The following is a 22,088-nucleotide window of genomic DNA, read 5'->3' as shown; positions in this document are numbered from 1 at the left end:
GCTTCTTGAAACTCCCATTTCTTTCCCATATACTTCCTCTCCCCTGTTTCTATGGCAAGTTGAGCAGCGGCAGAGGTTAACAAGCATCTTAGCAATTCAACTTTGACATCCTCTCTACACAATTTATTGCCCCCAACAGTCTGGGTCCTCATTTTACTGACCTTAGAAGGATGGAAGGCCGAGGCAGCCTTGAGCCGGTGAGGATCGAACTGCTGACAGCCGGCAGTCAGCGGAAGTAGCCTTCACTACTGCATTCTAACCACTGCGCCACCCCAACTCTATCTTCCAGGATAGGTTGTAGGTCACTTTTTCCAATGCTGTTGTAACTCCAAAGTGACAATTCCAAGCTATTTTTAAAACAAGTGGTCATAAGTGCAGGACTACCTGTGTTACAGAAGTTGGCTTTTGTTGATTTTATAGATTTATTGCATGCTATAAAACAAATTTATCTCTTTTTTTTCTCCTACAGTTCAACCTTGCTTATTAGAATCATTCTCACACCTATACGTGGATCCTATAAATTATAGATGACTTCTTCTTTTTTTGTTTCGCTTTCCTTGTTAAATGTCCCAAGCATGTTTGATCCAAGCCCTGATTGTATAGGTGTGGCCCTGAATGAGGAACAAGTAGTATGAAACTGAGGCTTTCATAGAACATGCTAAAGGCTAGAATACACATAGGGTGTAGTCAGCCAGTGAATTCTTGTTTTTATTTAGCAGAGATACAGCTACAATACCAACGATGAAACAATGATTACCCAACTAGCCAAGATATTGTTGTGAAGCAGAATTTGCTCAAAAGCAAGTGTTTAGAGTAGACTAACGGTACACTGGTTGGGGATAGGCATCTTGCAGATATAAGTTTAAAAGAAATTATTCTTTTTCTCCAAAATACCAGAGGGCAGGACAAGAAGCAATGAGTGGAAGCTTGTTAAAGAGAGACCCAACCTACCGTACAAGTAAGGAGAAATTTTCTGACAGTGAGAATAATACAATAGCTTGCTTCCGGGAGTTGTGGGTGCTCCATGACTGGAAGTTTTCAAAAATAGACCAGACAACCGGGATGGTATAAGGTCTCCTGCCTGGAGCAGGAGGTTGGACCTAGAAGACCTCCGAGGTCCTTTCCAGCCCCGTGATTCTATTGTCCACACTGCTAACATCGGATGTATTCGCTTTGACAAAAGATGGAAGAAGCAGCTATTTTATATTTCTACTTGTGTATCACTTTTAGAGTTAAAGTTAGATGAAGATGGGAGGGGGAAGGAAGAATATGCATGGGGGATTAATAACATAGCATTTTCAAGGTTGTATGTAATAAGAGGCATAAGAACTGGCAGGGTTAAGCTAAGGAGGGAAAACTTACCTTTCAAACTAATTGGAGAATGTGATTTATGATGGTTAACTAAAGGAGGGAACTATGCTTTAATATTATTGTGCTCAGGGGAGGGGAATCCAGATTTCAGCTTTAACCAAGTATTGCCAATGTTATGTTGCTGTAATAAAGACTTTTAAGGTAAACAATGCCTCAGAGGTCTTTGAAGAGTTCGTGGGAAGCTTGATGTCTATATTTTATGAAATACAAAGAATTCACTGGTTCTGTATAAAGAAGTATAGCTGGAGCTAATCTAGTAGAAATTACTTTGTTAACATACTGGGAAAAAAAGTAGCCTGCATTTGAATGAAACAGTATTTGACTAAGGATTATCTTTGTTTTTTAGTACTTGTTCTTCGTCTGGTGCTATTTTCAACCATATTAAGTTGCCAATTCCTAAGTCAGAGAGTAAGAGGAATTATTCAGGCATAATACTAATCTCAGCGCAAGATCAGTTGCGGGATGCATTTAAAACCATTGGAGCAAAACCGATCCAGATAGAATGACTCACTGTTTGTATTTGTGCAAATAAATAAATAGTTACTTGATCCGTCTGATTTTGAATTTGTTCTATTTTTTGTACTGTATGCTGCCAAGGGTGGAACATCTACTGGCGACAAATAAAAGGTGTACGTAATGAAAGAAAAACAAAGGTCTCATATTTGTTAAGACGCGATTAACTTCGGAAGTACCAAAAATACCGAGTCAACAGAAGCTTAATAGGATAGAATTAAATTGCTGAGCTTGTATGTCAGACTTCCTGAATTTGACCTCGGATCCTATTAAAATCCATGTAAGAACAATTCTACATTTTGGCAATCTTCCCTTCAATGGTCCTGTTCCTATATCATTTCTCTTGTTACACTAATCTGGGAGTGCCCATTTCCATATTGCCTGGGAGGACTGTAGGAAATTAAAATCATATCCGGCTGCTAAGCTTAGTTCAGGGCCAGACAAAGGAATTGATTGAGGATTTCACCAGCACACGAAGCCCAGAAAGACTTAAGGTTTGATGTCTGGCACGCCCTTTTCATTGCAGCTGTTACACCCAGCATAGTTTCACGTGCTCTTCTCCCCTCCCCTGCCCACATTTTTACCCTTGACATCCTCAACGATGGTATCTTGACTCACTCTTTTCCTTCCGGACAATCCTCTGAGGTGGGTTAGTTTAAGGACAAAAGTCCTTCTGATGCAAAACTCCAGATAGCTGCTAGGTGGCAGGAGAGGATCAGCTTCTCCTGTTTTTCTTTGCTGCCACCTAGTGGTCACCATACAGTTTTTTGCAGCTTGGAAATGTTAGAAACCTTTTTACAAGTACCTGAAGGTAGTAGCAGTTTAGCTTCATGGTAGAGATGAATGGGACACGGTGGCTCAGTGGGTTAGGACGCTGAGCTTGTCGATCAGAAGATTGGCAGTTTGGCGGGTCGAATCCTGAGTGCCGCGTAGCGGAGTGAGCGCCTGTTACTCATCCCAGCTTCTGCCAACCTAGCAGTTGGAAAGCATGTAAAAATGCAAGTAGAAAAATAGGGACCACTACGGTGGGAAGGTAACAGCGTTCCGTGTGCCTTTGGCGTCTAGTCATGCCGGCCACATGACCATGGAGATGTCCACGGACAAGCGCTGGCTCTTCGGCTTTGAAACGGAGATGAGCACCGCCCCCTAGAGTTGGAAACGACTAGCACGCATGTGCGGGGGAACCTTTACCTTTACCTTTGGAGATGAATGATAATAGAATAATTATAGATTAAGAGGAATTTGATTGCAGCCAGATACCACGCAGAGAGAGGATCTTTGGAGTGTGATTGAGGAATAAGCTGTAGGGGTTGGTTCATACTTAGCAGGAAGTCACGGTGGTACGTTTCACTCACTGTAGTAAGTTGAAAAGAAAGAAAACCATGGTCTGACTTCTGAATCCAGACAACAAGAGCTCCCACTGACTTCTCCCTCCCATTTGGGGCATCTATCTGCCTTGTGGGTGGGTATTGCAGTCAGGATAAGGGGTACAAAACTAAAGGCAAGCAGAATGTGAGGTTAATCGGATTTACTTATAGACCCCAGGTTCTGCTCTTCCAAGATTTTATCCTAGTTTGAAATGTAAATACATAAATGCATAATTATTAGACTAGAGACAAGCAATGGGCCAATGCCCTTAGCTTGAAAAAGAGAGTGAGGCTAGTGCAAGGGGTGGAGGCTGAGAATAAAGCCTCCACACATTTTTCTTCTCACTTGGCACAAGTGCAAATGCACGCGCACATGAGGACCCAGATTGTTGGGGGCAATAAGCTGACTTTGTAAAAATGCCGCTGGGGGGGGGGTGAAAGCCCTAATAAGCAGGCATATACATAGAATGAAGGCTATTGCTAAGCACATTGGTTTGTGCTTCTTAGATTGTAAGCCGCCCTGAGTCTTCGGAGAAGGGCGGGATATAAATGGGATAAAAAAAACCAACAAAAAACATACATGCACATACGTGCAGAGAATTGAAAACGGGGGCTCCTGGTTCCTTGTTTGTCTATGTCAGGGGTCTTCAAACTTGGCCCTTTTATGACTTGTGGATTTCAACTCCCAGAATTCCTCAGCCAGCATGCCTGGCTGAGGAATTCTGGGAGTTGAAGTCCACAAGTCATAAAAGGGCCAAGTTTGAAGACCCCTGGTCTATGTTATATTTAGCAGGTTGGAAGTGACACACCTCCAGAACTGGCTTTGTCTTCGAGGGTTTTGTCACGCCGCATTCTTGGAACAGGTTCCTTCTTTTAAACATAGGTTAAACCTAGCAGGGCTGCAATCCAAGTATTTGTGTACAAGTCCTGCCAGGTGAGGCTCTCTTGGTTGCCAAACCGAGATTAGCTCTGCCTGCAGCTTCTCCTGAGCAAGCAGGAAACCTGCTGAAGTCTTCTGCCACTTTCAGTGATGGACCTTCTCCACCCACTGTAGCTTAAGCATGTTGCCTGACAGTCTGATTGACTGAGATTCCCTTATGGGAGAGAAGCAGGACTAAGAAGTTCAAAGTTTAGAAGGAATCCGCAAAAGGATATAAGGCAAACAGAAGTAACCTGGAGGTGTAGAATTGGATAGCCTGGCCAAATGTGGCATGGTTTCTAAAGTTCTAACCCAGACATGTCAAACACAAGGCCCGGGGGCCAGATCCGGCCCGCGAAGTGGTTTCATGTGGCCCCCAAAGCCATCCTGGAAACAGTGAGGGAACGACCCCCACTGCCTTGGCCCTGGCTCAGAGACCCTCCTTCTGCCAGAGACCCCCAGATCTGTCCCACTCCTGCCCAGGCCCCCATAGGCACCCTTGATGCGAACGATGTAGAGCTGGCCATGCCCACCCAGTAGGCCATACGCACTCTAGCCACGCCCACCCAGTAGGCCACGCCCACCCTGGCCATACCCACCCGGCCCCCTGAGGGTAACCACAATGCTGATGTGGCCCTCAATGAAATTGAGTTTGACACCCCTGTCCTAACCGAATGTTGAGTACAAAAGATATCCGGGGTGGGTGCTGTTTGGGAGAAATGGGATGAGAGAAAAGAACTGGGTGCTACCAAGAGAAGAAAAAAGGTATCAAAGATAATTGATTTGAGCTCGTTTCCACCCAATCCTTGCTTCAGCCTTTAGCACCATACCAATCTAATCTCAGAATAACACAGTTGGAAGAGACTTTGGAGGTCTTCTAGCCCAACCCCCTTCTCAAGCAGAAAACCCTCTACCATTTCAGACAAATGGTTGTCCAATCTCTACTTCAAAACCTCCAGGGCTGGAGCACCCAACTTCCAGAGGCAAGACGTTCCACTAATTAATTGTTCTAACTGTCAGGAAATTCCCCCTTAATTCTAGGCTGCTTCTCTTTTTTTGTTCAGTTCCCATCCATTGCTTCTTCTCCTCCCCTTCAGGTGCTTGAGAGAACAGCTTGACACCCCACCCCTTCTTTGTGGCAGCCCCTTAGATCAGACATGTCAAACACAAGGCCTGCGGGTCAGATCCGGCCCGCGAAGTGGTTTCATGTGGCCTGCGAAGCCATCCTGGAAACAGTGAGGGAACGGACCCCACTGCCTTGGCCCTGGCCCAGAGATCCTCCTTCTACTAGAGACCCTCAGATCTGCCCCACTCCTGCCCAGGCCCCCATAGGCACCCTTGATGCAAATGATGTAGAGCTGGCCACGCCCACCCAGTAGGCCATACGCACTCTAGCCACGCCCACCCAGTAGGCCACGCCCACCCTGGCCATACCCACCCGGCCCCCTGAGGGCAACCGCAATGCTGATGCGGCCCTCAATGAAATTGAGTTTGACACCCCTGCCTTAGATATTTGAACACTGCTATCATGTCACTACTAGTCCTTCTTTTCATTAAACTAGACTAGACATACTCAAGGAAGGTATTTGTGAAAGAATAAACATTGTTCCACTCCGGTGTAAGGCAGAGGGGTTGAGATAAAGAAAATATCTGCCAGGTTCCAGAAAGAACTTGGGACATCTAAGAGTTTCAACATCTGACTGGACTTTGCTTTTTAGTCTGTGGACTAAAGTCCTGCTTGTACCGTAGGTAGAGCACTGTTTTTGTTTTTTTTCAAAGATGGCAACTTTAAAATTTATGGATTTCAACTCCCCAAATTCTCCAGCTTTGAGAATTGAAATCCACACATTTTAAAGTAGCCAAGTTTGATAAACACTAATGGACAGGTAGTCCCCACAAATGGGACCAGAATTTTCATTGTTAAGTAAAGGGGTTGAACAGTGAGTCTCATCCAACTTTATGACCTTATTTTTTTTTATCATTGTTAAATGAATCCCTGCAGTGGTTAAGTGATCACAGGGTTGTTAAGCAAATGCAGCTTCCCCCATTGACTTTGCTTGTTGGAAGCCAGTTAGGAAACGGTAACCACCATGGCCCCAGGATGCTGCAGCCATTGTAAATACATGCTAGTTGCCAAGTGCCTGTATTTTGACCACATGACTGTGGGGATGCTGAAGCAGTTGCAAGTTCGAGGATTGCTTGCAAGTTACGTGTTTTCAATGCTGTAGTAACTTCGAATGGTTGCTAAACGAACGGTTGTTAAGTAAAAGATTACCTGTGGGGTATTAGATCATTCTGGTACACCAATTTGGATGGTACCCTTCATCTTCCATCCTTTCTTTAGCAAAACAAAAGGCTGGTCAGAGAATGTGTTCTGATGATAAGCTGAATTAAAGGCTAGGAGGTTTTGGTGAAGCTGGGAGGAATCTGATAAATTAGAGGGCAGGATTGAGCACTTTTAACTGTTTTTAACTGGTTTAAAGAGTGGAAGGTTTTGATGGTTGGTATGACAGAGTCACATGCAAGTGAGATGGATGTCCATATACGCTAATCAAATAAATATCATAGAATGAGGAAGTTGTTAAATACAATGGGGAGTAATACTGGTATTAAATTACAACATTTTTTGTCTTGGCTCTGTCCATTTTCCGCTCCATGGGCTGCTTATTTGTAGCCAGTGATTTGTCACTTTTGGGGAGGGGCGGCGGTTAATTTGCACCCCTGATTCAGCCTGGTCAGTGGAATGGCTGCAGGCTGATGGAGTTATGTTGCTTCTGGAAATGGAGTGAAATGGAGCGAATTGAATAAAGATAAGCTGAGGGTTGGGCACATAAGGAGCTTCTGACGGGGGCACATAAGAAGCTTCTGACGGCTTAAAGTGGAATTTCCTGTCTACTGTTGAATAGAAATGTTCCTTTTTGGCAATCCTTCTCAAGTCTCAGGATGAGATCAGCCGGGGAAGCCCCCATCTTTCTCCTGATGAGACGAGACAGGCATGAATACAGTAATTCGGTTTTAGTTCGAACATCTCCCCTGCCTTTCTTGAAATGTTCATGCAGCCCTTTACCCCAGGAGTTGACTGAAATCTTATTTTTATGGCTCCTTCGCGCTTGATCAAGTTCCAGGAAAAGAATATTTTCTCCATGTAAAGATTTGCAGTTTGGGGTTGGGTTCCCCCCCCACACTCTTCCTGAGCCACTGGAAGAATCAGTTTTGAATTAAAAACTAGTAGTCCCTGACAATGACAGATGACGAATTATAATTGGTGAATCATAAGGGAGAAGAATGTCCATTTAAAGCTACTTGCAGTGGTTTTTGGCAGAAAAGGTTGTAGAGGAGGAATCTGGGGAAAGGTTTTCCCCCTCTACTGGTAAATTCCTTCTTCTCTAAGAAATCCCAATTTAAAAAATAATCATCCTGAACTGTGACCAGTCATTCTGACACATAATCCTTCAAGGAAGGGCATTCTGTAAGCATTCCGCTTCTTTCTTTCTTTCTTTCTTTCTTTCTTTCTTTCTTTCTTTCTTTCTTTCTTTCTTTCTTTCTTTCTTTCTTTCTTCCTTCCTTCCTTCCTTCCTTCCTTCCTTCCTTCTTTCTTTCTTTCTTTCTTTCTTTCTTTCTTTCTTTCTTTCTTTCTTTCTCTCTCTCTCTCTCCCTCCCTCCCTCCCTCCCTCCCTCCCTCCCATAAATTTATTCATTTTATGCCATATTTATTACTTTAGAAAAAACTCAAGGCGGTCAACATGTATAATACTCCTTCCTCCTCCTATTTTCCCCACAACAACCCTGTGAAGTGGGTTGGGCAGAGAGAGAGAGGGGGGGAGTAGCCCAAGATCATCTAGCTCAGGTATGTCAAACTGCCAGCCCGTGGGCAGGGTGCATCACAACGAAACCAGGCCCTCCCCATTGCCAGCAATGGGGAAAAAGTCGCGATACGTCACGCGACGTCACGTGATGTCGTGAGTTTGACACGCCTGATCTAGCTGGCTTTGATGCCTTAGGCAGGACTAGAACTCCCTGTCACCTGCTGCCTTAACCACTAGACCAGAGTGGGTCTCTTTATAGTTCCCCAAACCCCTTAAAGTGGGCAGGACCTGAAATTTTGATTGTGGGCTTTTTTTGTGTGTATTTTGGAGAGTGTGGGGCCTTTAAGGAGTGAAATAGGCTTAAAGGTTTTAAAAATATGTGCTTCATCCCTTAACACCCATCCTCCCTGAAGTCATTCTTCCATATTTTGGAAGGGGTATTCTTTTAATTTCCCAGGTTTATTTGAAACTGCTGAGCTGCAGATGCTAAGAACGGACAGCTGCTTAAAGTTACAAATAAGCCATCTGCTCCTGCAGCATCTTAATCCAGCCAGTAGCATCTCAAGAGATGTTCCTGTTTGCATTTACTTTCTTCCTCCCCACAATTTCAGCATGGGAAGGACTAAAATAACCATGACTCCTCCATCTCTTTTAGCCCGCTTCCAGGAGCCCTCTTCCTCCATCCTAATTCTGCCATTTGTTAAAAAAAAAAAAGAAGGCCAACTCCCTATTCTTTGCACAGGCTGGATGGCCCATTCATCCAAATTGCATGGGTGGCAGCTGTAAGGCGGCCATTTTGCCTCCCAATTTGCTCCTTGTTTCGTTCTGTTTGGGTGTTGTCTTGGCAACCCTGCTAGCCAGTGGATGCAAATGCTCTCCAGATGCAAATGCTGTCTGGGCACAAAATGCTCTCTGTGAGCTCCAGATTAGCCAGTGGATTTGAGAGGAGCCAGACTGTTCCCATAGCAGCGGGTTGATGGCTGTAGAGTGTAAACCTTTGGGAGTGTCATTTGCCTATCTCTGCGATTGCTGGCCGAGTGCCTCCAGACCATGGCAACTGTTGCTAAGAGAGTTCCCCATGGTCTTGGCATCCTACGACTGTTCCCATGAGGGCTGTCTTGTGGATCAAGCAGTCAGGAGGACCTGGAAGAAACTCCTTCTTCTTTGCTCCTGTTGTTGTTCAGAGTTATCAGTTGTTGCCAGCCTGGCTATAAATCAAGCCTAAAGTAGCACATTTGATGCATATTAGCATAAAGTGCCCAACTGAATCTGAGAAGGATTTATTTATTCTGCTCAACACAGCGCAGCAGAAAGAGACAGACTGCAAGTCCTGAGTGCCTAAAAAAAATTGGGTTCTTTTCCTTGAACCCCCCCCCTCCCTGAATCCCCTCAAAAGTAATTCCCAAATTGTCATTTACAATGTGAGTTAAATATCAATTGTTTTATTGATTCAATTTATTTTGATTGATTCAATTTATACCCATCTCACACGCATGACTTTGGGCATTGCACAACTTTAAAATAAGTAAAAATATACGGTAATCATTCAACGATCACAAAACATATACAGATAGTCCTCAACTTACAGCTGTTCGCCTAGTAGCCATTTGAAGTTACAACAGCATGGAAATAAATGACTATTTTTCCACACTTACGACCTTTGCAGCATCCCCATGGTCACGTGATTTACATTTGGATCCTTGACAACTGACTGATATTTATGTCAGATGTTTGAAGTGTCCCAGAATCATGTGATCCCCTTTTGCGACCTTCTGACAAGCAAAGTCAATGGGGAAGCTGGATTCATTTAACAACCAGGTTACTAATTTAACAACTGCAGTGATTCACTTAACAAATGGGGCAAGAAAAGTCATAAAATGGGGCAAAACTCACTTAACAAATTTCTCATTTAGCAACCTAAATTTTAGGCTCATTTGTGGTCGTAAGCTGAGGTCTACCTATACAATAAATAAAAACACACAACAGCAGGGGAATCGTAAAATGGCCTTCAACATAGTTAGGAAGTGGGGTCCACAAACCCGTCTCTCTTACATGCACACTTCTTTTGATTGTCACATTAAAAAAAATAAAATTTCAAATAATTCACTAATACCATCAAGTAGAAACTGAGCAAATGTGGAAAAAGCAAGTAGTGGTGAAATCAATAAGAACTGCTGCATTTGGTGCTGTGCCAAAGATTTGGAAAAGCTCTTGGATACAGTCAGAATGGAAGGAATCTCAATTTGTCAATTACAAAAAGTTGCAGTATTTGGAACAGTGCATATATTATTTAGGTAGTCTAGATTTGGTCATCAAAAATACCAAGTCCAATCAGAACTATTATAGAAAATGAAGAATGTAAAGTGCTCTAGCACTTTAGAATTCAAACAGACAGGCATCTGCCACATAACATGCCGGACTTAACAATTGTCGGTTAGAAAGACAACAAAAGTCTGGATAGTGGATCTGGCAGTACCCGGAGACCACAGAATAGAAGAGAAACAACTGGAGAATATAACAAAATACAAAACCTGCAAATAGAAATAGAATGACTGTGGCAAAAGAAAGCAAAGATAATACCAATAGTCATAGGAGCCTTGGGTGCAATCCCAAAACAACTGGAGCACCACTTAAACACCATCGGCATTGACAAATTCACCATCAGTCAATTGCAAAAGGCAGCTTTGCTTAGGAACAGCTTACATCCTGTGACGATAACTAACACCATCAAACATTAACATCTGCCTATCCCCAGCCCTTAAGAGGAACTCGATAGGTGGATAAAGAAGTTAAATCCAGTCCGATCAGCTGGCTTGACTGTATAATGAACAATAATAGTAAGTTTTGGTTCTGGTCCCACTGGGTTTTCAAAATAAAACCCCTGGCTTTCCAAATGCTGTGGTTAGAAAAAAAATTGTAAGCTCTTAGTAAAAGAAACTAAGAAAGATTGAGGGCAATAGAAGAAGGGGACGACAGAGAATGAGGTGGCTGGATGGAGTCACTGAAGCAGTAGGCGTGAGCTTAAATGGACCCCAGAAGATGGTGGAGGACAGGAAGGCCTGGAGGAACGTTGTCCATGGGGTTGCGATGGGTCGGACACGACTTCTCAACTAACCATAACAACAAAAGAGACTAAAACACTTGCAGGTCTGTAGTTAAAGTTTCTGCTAGCAGGCTTGGTATTCATAAGGCTATCTTGTCAGAAAAGTGAAAGTTTAATGTTGGTTACACTGTGTTTTACTGGAAGGGATTATGCTACTGTGAAAAGCATATCACCTGGTGATTAATGCTGAAGTTGCATTATTCTAAGGAGAGCTCAGCATTTTTATGGGGTGTGTTTGTAACCTTTGTGACTGCAGAGACGCAATTTTTCATGGTCACCAGAAAAAAAACAACCCAGTAGTTCTTTAACAGGAACTGCAATAGTTGTAGCGGAAACTATTGTTTGGTATAGTTTTCTTTTTAAAGGCTGAGTAGCATTGTTAAAATTTGCCAGTAATTGAGACTCATGGAAAATACTGTCTTCTATAACGTACAGGAGGAATCATCTTAGTTTCCCCTTGCATCTTGAGGGTTGGCTGATACACAAAGTAGCTGCATCTCAAACCTGCTAGAATATTTTAGGCTCTAAAAAGGCTTTTAGAGTCTACACCAGGGGTCTTCAAACTTGGCCCTTTTATGACTTGTGGACTTCAATTCCCAGAATTCCTCAGCCAGGCATACTGGCTGAGGAATTCTGGGAGTTGAAGTCCACAAGTCATAAAAGGGACAAGTTTGAAGATCCCTGGTCTACACTTTTAGAAGGATAGTTCACGGAGGAGAAGAAACTGGTACATTTAGTCTTCTGCTCCCCTTGCTGTAGCTCTTTTCCTCTCCTAAATAATGAGCATCGTTCTCTCTCTGTTGACCTGGTGTTGGCCCTCCTGGAGAAGTGTGGATAGAACCTGTTCTTGTCTGTGACATGTTTGTGGTACTGTGCGTTGCCTGGGGCTATAGTTCTCTGTCTCCTGTATGATCAAAGAATAGAATTGCACATATGAATTGCATTATGCTTTGGTTTAGTTTTAAGGCATCCTTTTTTTTTTGCTCTGAACAATCACCTTAATACAGCTAGTCCTTGACTTGTGACCGTAATGGAGTCTGGCATTACAGTCACAAGTCATTGCAATCATTAAGCAGGTCACTTGACTGGACCTGATGTTTGGGCATTTTTTGGCAGCAATTGTTAAGTGAATATGGAGGTTGTTAAATGAATCCATTTTACTCAGTGGGTATTTTTTTTTACCAGAAACTGGCAAAAAATATTGAAAGTTGTGGGCACGTGACTATGGGATGCTAAAGATGAGCTAGTTTTGATTGTGGTCGTAAAGATGCACTGGTTGCCAAGTGTCCAAAATCCAATCATCTAACACACTCCCTCTCTCCCTCTCTCTCTCTCCATTTTTTCAAAATCAGGTCATAAGTAGCTATTTGGGGTGGGTGGGTTTGTCTCCTGTAAGTTTGAACAGTTGCTAAGACCAACACACTTTCCTCCTCCTATGTTTTCCACAAACAGAATCCCTGTGAGGTGAGTTGGACTAGGAGAGACTCACCAAGATGACTTTCATGACTAAGGCAGGACTAGAACTCACAGTCTCCTGTTTTCTAGCCTGGTGCCTTAACCACTAGACCAAACTGGCTCTCATGTAGTGCTTTATGGTATATGCAGGGAACAAGAAAACTTGTTTTGTCCAAGGAATTTATAATATATTTGGAAACATATTTCCAGTTGCAGCCCCAATTTGATTTCCCAATGATCAAAGGTGTTCAGAAAGACTTCACACAATAGGTGGGTCTGAGGCAAGATTTTAAAATGGCCGACCAACTTTTCTGTATGGTCGGAAGATGCATTAAAATGGTATGTGGGGATAAATAACGCAAAATAGTCTATGGAGATTCTGAATCAACCAGGCCATGGTTGTCCCAAAGGTGCTTTTTCAAAAAGCAACTGGACTTGGTTTTTCCTTGAAGACCTTTTGCTTCTCATCCAAGAAGCTTCTTCACTTCAGAACTGAAAAAGCTTCTTGAATGAGAAGCGAAACGTCTTCAAGGAAAAACAAAGAAAGTCTAGTTGCCTTTTGAAAAAGCACCCTTGGGACTAGGTAGTGAGTGCCATGGTATGTCTTTGAGCCAAGGCAGATGCTACGTTTATTCCTCTGGGATTTAGGGGAGGAATTTTGAATAGTCTTAAATCAGAAACAACATTAATATTGGGCTTAAACTCTTAATTTTGATGAATTTCCTGCCTCTGAAAGATGGGAAACTCTGCTGCTGTTTTTCTGCACTTGTGGTTGGAAACCTCAGAGGGTTGGAGGAAAAAAAAAGGGAGAAGTTATGTCAGCCTTGCTTGGTAAACCAGATAGGAACTGCAACCAGATGAGCTGATTCCACTTTATTGTAGAACTACACTGACAGAATCTTGCAAATCTGAAAATATACTTATTCCCTTATAGGTCTCTTCTCATCCTTTTGCCGCATCCACGGTCCGCTTATGGGGCTAAGCTACCTCTTATCTGACTATCCCTTGGCAGACTCTCTTTGCCAAGTCTTCCCCGTATGCCTTTATAAGTTGGGCCTGCATGAGTATAGATTACTCACCCCTGATGAGAAGGAAAAGGGATCTTAGGAGGAGCAGTTTGGGTTTAATGAGAAAGCCAGTGACAAGAAGCCAAAATATTTTTTTCAGAAGGAAAAAGGTGGTGGTGGAATTAGTGGAGATACCAGTTATTTTGCAAGAAGCAAGGGTGGAGTGTTGGATAAAAGTTAAAAAAAAAAAAGAAGTAAGAATGGCTATGTGAGAGAGAGAGGGAGGGAGGGAAGGAAGGAAGGAAGGAAGAAAGGAAGGGAGAAAGAAGGGGAAGGAAGGAAGGAAGGAAGGAAGGAAGGAAGGAAGGAAGGAAGGGCGGGAAAAGAGAGAGAGAAAGAGAGGCAAGCTATTTGGCTGTTCCTGACATAAAGAAATTCTATGAAGATTGTCACCATATTTCTGTGAAATGGCAGCATCTAGTGGTGTTCACAGGGATTGCTGACTTTTCCCCCGACATCCTGTCTTGTGCCCAGAGAAACAAAACTCTTTGTCATTATTCCTCTTGCTACCAATTCCAGGCCAATATGAGCTATAGACCAGAATGATTTCTGCTGAACTGTGAGTTGCGGTTTGATGCTTGTGTATTTAAGCCTCGCTGTTTGGATTGGGCTCTTTTGCAGGCTGGCAGTGATGGAGCCAAAATTGGGAATTGCCCCTTCTCCCAACGACTCTTTATGGTTCTCTGGCTCAAGGGAGTGACCTTCAATGTCACCACAGTGGACACCAAAAGGTAGGTGAGACAACCCTAATCCTGTTCTATTCCCCTGACACTAGTGATCAGCCTCCTTCTCCATTCCACTCTGGACCTCAGCTCTCAAACATTCCCAACTAAATCCCAAACACATGGAAAGAAGTTAGATGGGGGTCAAACGCATGAGCATATCCAATTTATGTTACAGGTAGTCTTCAACTTGCAACCATTCGTTTAGTGACTATTCGAAGTTACAAAAAAAAGCTGACTTATGACCATTATTGACACTTACAACCATTGCAGCATCTCCGTGGTCACCTGATCAAAAATTGGGCACTTGGCAACTGGCATGTATCTATAACGATTGCGCTGTTCCTGGTGATCACCAGTTGTAACCTTTCCAGATGGCTTCCGACAAGCAAAGTCAATGGGGGAAGCCATATTGGCTTAACGACTGCACGATTCGCTTAACGACTGCAGTGATTCGCTTAACAACTTGGCAAAAAAGATCATAAAATGGGGAAAAACTCACTTAACTGCTGCCCGGCTTAGCAGCGGAAATTTTGGGCTCAGTTGTGGTTGTAATTTGAGGACTATCTGTAAATTAGCTGCCTCAAAGGTGTTTTTTCAAAAGGAAACGGGACTGGGTTTTTTTCCTTGAGGAAGAAGATGTTTCGCTGCTCATTCAAGAAGCTTCATCAGTTCTGATGGTGGGGAGGATGGAAGGACAGGTTCGGACAGGATGGTGGGGTGGAAATGGAAGGATTGTCTTTCTTTGCAGTCATCTGGTTATTAGTCCTCTCTCTGAGAGCCTTTGAGGCCCCTTGGGGGATTTATCCGTGTAAATTAGCTGTTTTTCATTTCTTACTTAACATTTCCCTTTTTTCCATAGGAGAACCGAGGCCGTGCAGAAGCTCTGCCCTGGAGGCCAGCTCCCATTCCTGATGTATGGGACCGAGGTCCATACGGACACTAACAAGATTGAAGAATTCCTGGAAGAGGTTCTGTGCCCTCCTAGGTACGAACTAAACAAAGCCATAGAGCTGATTGGCAAAGTGGATTTTGGGATATAGAAAGAATTTCATAATATTATCAAACTCTATGGATTTTTTTTTATTAAAGAGTTTTACAAAAACAAGATTTTACAATATATCCCCAAATCCCCCCCAAACCAAACCCGCCCACTTCCCCCCCACTTCCCAGAGCTAAATACAGGATTATAGTTATAATAATCATATTCTAAATAAAAATTATGCATAATATACGATTAACCAAATTCATAATGTGCTTTAACTCCCCTTTAACATAAATACGTACAAAGTACCAACACTAAAATCAATAACAATATCCCTCTAAAATCTACTCATAAGCTAAATGGAACTTTTTAGTCCCATATTTATTCTGAATATAATCTATCCATCTCCTCCAAACTGAAATATATCTTTCCTGTGAATGATCTTTCAAATAAGCAGAAATCTTAGACATTTCTGCAAGATTCAAAACTTTAAACACCCATTCTTCTATAGTAGGCAAACTATCCTTCTTCCAATATTGTCCCACCAGTAACCGTGCTCCTGTTATCATATTCAACATCAAATTGGTTTCTTTAACATCACAATCTACAACAATACCCAATAAAAACAATTGCGGAGAAAACTTTATCTTTCTCTTGAAAATCTTTTGAATGTTCCACCAAATTTTGATCCAAAAAGCTTTTATATTTCTACAAGTCCACCACATATGAAAACTCTATGGATTTTTTGTTGTTGTTTCTTTCTTAGGTATCCAAAGCTGGCTGCTAATAACCCTGAATCTAACACAGCTGGCCTTGATGTCTTTGCCAAATTCTCTGCCTATATCAAGAACTCAAACCCATCTCTCAACGCCAGTGAGTATCTTGGACCAAAAGTCCTGATTGCTGTTCCTGTGTGATTACTTAATAACTCTTGGGAATTCATTTCCTTTTCCTTGCTTCTTGGTTGGGATGTGTTCCTCAACCTTGCCTTTTCACTTTCTTCTTTCTCTTTTGGCTTCTCTTCTCCAATCCAAAATTCCTCGGCTCATTTCCCACAAAGTGTCACTTGTACAATATATGGATAAGCAACAGGAGAAAGTAAGTACATTTGTGGGAAACCTAACATTTGCAGTAGGGCTCTGCGTGGCTGTATAAGGTTAAAGAAAGGATCTCATTGGGGGGAGGAAAACCTCAGGAGCCAATAAGGAAATGCCTATTAAAAAGGGGGAGGGGAAAAGGAGGGAACAGAGAGCAGAATGGAATAGACCAGGGGTAGGCAACCTCGGCTCTTTTATGACTCATGGACTTCAACTCCCAGAATTCTATGCTGACTCGGGAATTCTGGGAGTTGAAGTCCATGAGTCATAAAAGAGCCGAGGTTGCCTACCCCTGGAATAGACCGACTTGAAGATGGGTGTGACTGGCCAGCAGGAACCTAAGAAAACAGCACTCAATTCTGCAATATTTGGTACAGTAAATAGCTTCCAAGTGCAGCGCCTCACTGGTTGTTTATTTATTTTTATTTATATGAATTTATAAGCCACCCAACCCCAATGTACTCTCAACATTTCTAACTTGCCACTCCATTCTCATTGGTCTGTAATGTAACGTTCTTCCTGCTTGCTTTCACTGTGAAATTACCCGTCAATTACTTCATTACCTGTTGCCTTTAATCTTTCCTAGCTAAATCTTTTTTTTTTTGACATTATTTGTTTTTTTTACTTGTATACAGTTCAGAGGCTAACTGGGCAGCTTCCATTAAAAACAATAAGAACGCTTTTAAAAATGAAACAAAATCATTGTTGCCTACCATTTAGTTGTTGTCCCTCATTTCCCACCAACAGCTATGCCTCTTTTTGAGTTTACCCCCAAAATCCTAGAGACGGAATCGATCCTCTTTCTGCCCTCTTACTAATGTTCTTCTTCTTTTCTAGTTCCATATCTTGAATCTCACTGGCCCTATTTGCTTTCTTCTTGGATACTGTCAAGCTTGCAAAGTAATCCAGACCAGAAGTAGATCCCGGATTACTAGCGCCATCTTTATTGTAAGGTTACATTAACAGAATTTGGAAGTACTCTTCCCTTCCCTCCCTCCCTTTTTTCACAGCCCTGTGGTCCCTTAATTTGGGGTAGAGTCGGGGTGACTAGATGGAGCTGAGCATTTACTGGCTGAATGCCCTTCCTGATGCCTATGAGGTGTTCACAGCAAATATTTTTTTCCTCTGTGCCCTGAGAGAGAAACATCTGCCACTACCTAGGGTTGAACTCTCAACCTTCCAGGTCAGAGGCGAGTGTCTTCACCACTAGGCCACTGTGCAGCTCACTTTCTTCCCTCACTTATTTCCCCCCAAAGTAGGGAGGGTCCCTTCTGAGTTGCCTTTTGACACCCCTCCTCCTCTGAATGCAAATTTTATTTGTCAGACTATTATCTAGGCCAGGGGTAGGCAACCTTGGCTCTTTTATGACTCGTGGACTTCAACTCCCAGAATTCCTGAGCCAGCTATGCTGAGGGGAAAGGGACAGGTTTCCATGCTTAGCCATGCTGGCTCAGGAATTCTGGGAGTTGAAGTCCACGAGTCATAAAAGAGCCAAGGTTGCCTACATCTGATCTAGGCTGTGGCTCTACCTCCTATATCTCCTAAGATCAGTGCTTTTTTTGTAAAAGAAAAAGGTGCCGGAACTCACACATGTCATACAACCCGCCTTGCTTATCCTACAAGGTTCCATCCAAAAAAGGTGCCGGAACTCCGTTCTGAGCGTTCTATGAGAAAAAAAGCCCTGCCCAAGATCATTCCATTATAGCTACTGTTGGCTTCCTCTCTGTTTCTGCCTTGTTCCTCTTGTTCTAAACCTCCTGAGCTTTTTCCCAATTCAATGACCAACTGAATCCTTCCAGCTGCGTTGACTTCTCCTTTAGATTTTTCATTGGTACCTCTTATCCCTTTTCCTTCCTACCCCACTCTTCAATTCCTAGATCTTGAGAAAGGTTTGCTGAAAGCACTGAAAGTGCTGGACGTTTATTTGATGACACCGCAACCTGAAGAGGTGGATGAGAACAGCGCAGAAGATGAAGGCCAATCCAACCGCAAATTTCTTGACGGAAATGAACTTACGTTGGCAGACTGCAATCTGCTGCCCAAGCTCCATATTGTCAAGGTGAAAAACTTTCCGGAGACAGGGTTGCCTCTAAATTATTATGGGGAACGGGAGCTAAGAGGGTGGTTTCCTTCACATCCTATTTGTAAGCCTCCCAGAAGCATACAGTTGAGGAAAAAATGCGGGAAGAATGACATTTTTGGTCTTATTTTCATAACTCCTAGTTTTATACAGGAAGGCACAAAGGCCTCCACCAGAGCATTTGAGGCCCATCTTAGGAGTGCCATATTCAGATCTGAAATGCTGAGGGCGCTTCGTATTTGGTGTGTTCATCCTTTCTTCATCTGTCAGCTGTTACTTGAAGCTCTGCCTTTTCCTGGGCTTGTGTGAGGTCAGGGAAATAGGCACAATTGAGTTGAGGAGGCAACGACAGAAGGGAACAACATGTTGCTGTCTCCTTAACTCCAACACATTTTTTCTTGAGCTCATGCAGCATCTGTGTGAGGCCAGGAAAAATTGAGAAACGGTTGACAGAGACAGGGTTACCACATCAGATTCAAAGCACTCTTGCCTACTTCAGATATGATTCAGATCCATAGCATACTACAGGTAGTCCTCAAACCTACAACCATAATTGAGCCCCAAAATTTATGTTGCTGAATGAAAAATTTGTTAAGTGGGTTTTGCCCCATTTTATGACTTTTCTCGTAAAGTTGTTAATCACTGCAGTTCTTAAACTAGTAACCTGGTTGTTAAGTGAATTGGCTTCCCCATTGACTTTGCTTGTCAGAAAGTCGCAAAAGGGGATCACATGACTCTGGGACACTGCAGCCGTCATAAATATGAATCAGTTGTCAAGCATCCAAATGTAAATCACATGTCTATGGGGATGCAACGGTCATAAGTGTGAAAAATGGTTGTAAGTCATTTTTTTTAGTGGTGTTGTAACTTTGAGAGTCACTAAATGAACGGTTGACAGTTGAGGACTATCTGTGTTGTGATTTCCCCAAAATCTTTTCAGGCCTTTCTTAGCTGAGACTTCCTTACAGATAGTTCTTAACTTACAACCATTCATTTAGTGACCATTAAAAAGTTCCAATGGCATTGAAAAAAGTGAGTTATGACCATTTTTCACACATATGACTGTTGCAGAATCCCCATAGTCACATTGATTAAAATTGAGACGGTTGGCAACTGGCTCATATTTATGACTGTTGCAGTGTCCCCGGGTCATGTGATCACCTTTTGCGACCTTCCGACAAGCAAAGACAATAGGAGAGCCAGATTCATGTCACAACCATATTGCTAACTTAACAACTGCAGTGATTCACTTAACAACTGTAGCAAGAAAGGTCATAAAATGAGGCAAAACTTTACAAATGTCCTGCTTAGCAACATAAATTTGAGGCTCAATTGTGGTCATACCCTTATCAGCATATTGTAGCAGTGGGCTACAAACTAGTCTTCATAAAAAGCTAAGACTCTTAGAGCCTAATGCTATGCAGTTGCCAGCTTTATTTATTAATTAGATTTGTTTGCTGCTCATCTTGCCAAATAGCAATAACTCTAGCTTTTGGACCAGGGGTCTTCAAACTTGGCCCTTTTGTGACTTGTGGACTTCAACTCCCAGAATTCCTCAGCCAGCGTGCCTGGCTGAGGAATTCTGGGAGTTGAAGTCCACAAGTCATAAAAGGGCCAAGTTTGAAGACCCCTGTCTTAGATTTATATACTGCCCCATAGCGCTTTACAGCACTCTCTGGGTGGTTTGCAGAGTCAGCACATTGCCCCCAACAATCTGGGTCCTCATTTTACTGACCTCACAAGGAGGGGAGGCTGAGCCAACCTTGAGCCCTGTCAGGATCGAACCCCAGGCTGTGGGCAAAGTTTGCCTGCAATCCAGCCTTCCAACCACTGAGCCACCAGGGTTCCTTCCTTGCAGAATGTACCAATTGATCAGTAGGTTGAAACTGCAAATAATTTGTACTTGTACACCTTCCCACCAGGTGGTTTGCAAGAAATACCGTAACTTTACCATTCCTGAGGAATTCTGTGGCATCCATCGCTATCTCAAGAATGCCTACGCTCGTGAGGAGTTTGCCAGCACCTGCCCAGATGACGAAGAAATTGAATTAGCTTATGAGCTGGTTGCCAAAGCTTTGAAGTAGTAAACTTCTAAAATGTGGAGAAGGGACACAGGGCTTCCCTGGCAGGGATTCTTGGATTTGGGCTCCTCCAAGAGTATTTTAACATGTGTATTTGTGTTTGGCCACCGGAGGGGGAATGTTTGTTTTCTGGAGGGACAAAATGATTCGAATTTAAATATGAGCAAGTATGAAATAAAAAAATACATGTTTTTAAAAATAGGAAGTTTCTTGTTGTACTTGTTCCCTACCCAAAGCATGATATTATGACTGCTACAGGAATACTGGGTTACTTCTGTAGTTATGAGATTCCCTGCTGGATAATTCTGCAAAGCAGATGGTGCAAGCTAATATGAATCCTGACTTTTAGGTTATTCAACATTTCATACTGGTTGCTCAGAAGAACAGGCAATGTTGCTTTGGCAGTTCAGAGGTTAAGCAAGTTTGGGCCTGTTGAGTATGCAGAATAACAGAGTTGGAAGGGACCTTGGAGGTCTTCTAGTCCAACCCCCTGCTCAGTCAGGAAACCCTATACCATTTCAGACAAATGGTTGTCCAATCTCATCTTAAAAACTTCCAGTGTTGGAACATTCAAAACTTCTGAAGGCAAGTTGTTCCACTGATTAATTGTTCTGTCAGGAAGTTTCTCCTTAGTTCTAGGTTGCTTCTCTCCTTGACTAGTTTCCATCTGTTGCTTCTTGTCCTGCCTTCAGGTGCTTTGGAGAATAGCTTGACTCCCTCTTCTTTGTGGCAGCCCCTGAGATATTGAAAGATTACTATCATGTCACCCCTAGTCCTTCTCTTTATTAAGCTAGACATGGCCAATTCCTGCAACCGTTCTTCATATTTTTTAGCCTCCAGTCCCCTAATCATCTTTGCAGATGTTAGACTACAAGGTGGACACCAGATCTGTAGGATAGGCCAGGAAGATAAAACAAAAATCTCCTAGAAGAAAGCAAGACCAAGCCACTTTTGAACTGTTGCCAAGAAAAGTGTGCAAACACAGCCATGAAGTCATCACGAGTCGATCCTGGTTCTCTTCAACCCAAACTTTACAACTGAAGAGAACATCAAACATGTGTGACCCAGGTCAGAACTGATCTGTGGTGCTTCCCAATGAATCCTTTGGCTATAATTGAAAAAAAACACAACACCCCGTACAGTCTTTAATATATTTTCTACTTAAAGTTAACGATTCCTTAAAATGGTCCCTAGGAACTATTCTTGTTGTCAATTTGGAGGATGGTTTTCATTACCCATCAAGCAAGCGTTCTCTGCCTTACAAAGACAATTGTGGTAACTAACACTATTAAATTATAGCATCTTAGCTAAAGGGTACCCAATAACTCTCAGATTGTAATCTCACTTTGTAATCGGATGTCACTGGAGCCGATTCCACGGCTGAAATCTTTGAATTCATGAATGATATTTCCAATGTTACCTTGCTGACGTAGACTTTAGCTCCAAGATCTTGCGATATGAGGAGAATTGCCTGGAAGAAAAGAGGGCTGAGGAAGGCTGATCTTGGGCAATTACTTTTTTG

At 42.7% G+C, this 22,088-nt stretch overlaps 1 protein-coding gene across 1 annotated transcript in view; it reads left to right on the top strand.

Moving 5' to 3' along the window:
* CLIC1 (chloride intracellular channel 1) overlaps positions 1 to 20,757 on the top strand; it is a 48,027-nt gene extending 27,270 nt beyond the window's left edge. The window contains exons 2-6 of the mRNA XM_083355148.1: positions 14,223 to 14,332; positions 15,186 to 15,311; positions 16,075 to 16,181; positions 18,283 to 18,464; positions 20,408 to 20,757. Coding sequence (XP_083211274.1) covers positions 14,223 to 14,332; positions 15,186 to 15,311; positions 16,075 to 16,181; positions 18,283 to 18,464; positions 20,408 to 20,569 — 687 coding nt within the window. The 3' untranslated portion in view covers positions 20,570 to 20,757. The remainder of the gene's footprint in view (positions 1 to 14,222; positions 14,333 to 15,185; positions 15,312 to 16,074; positions 16,182 to 18,282; positions 18,465 to 20,407) is intronic.
* The last annotated feature ends 1,331 nt before the right edge of the window (positions 20,758 to 22,088 follow it).

The sequence above is a fragment of the Vipera ursinii genome, assembly GCF_947247035.1.
Source record: "Vipera ursinii genome assembly, chromosome: 2".
Classification (NCBI taxonomy): Eukaryota; Metazoa; Chordata; class Lepidosauria; order Squamata; family Viperidae; genus Vipera; species Vipera ursinii.
The sequence above is the reverse complement of the archived record's forward strand: the minus strand, read 5'-3'. Positions and strand labels throughout refer to the sequence as shown.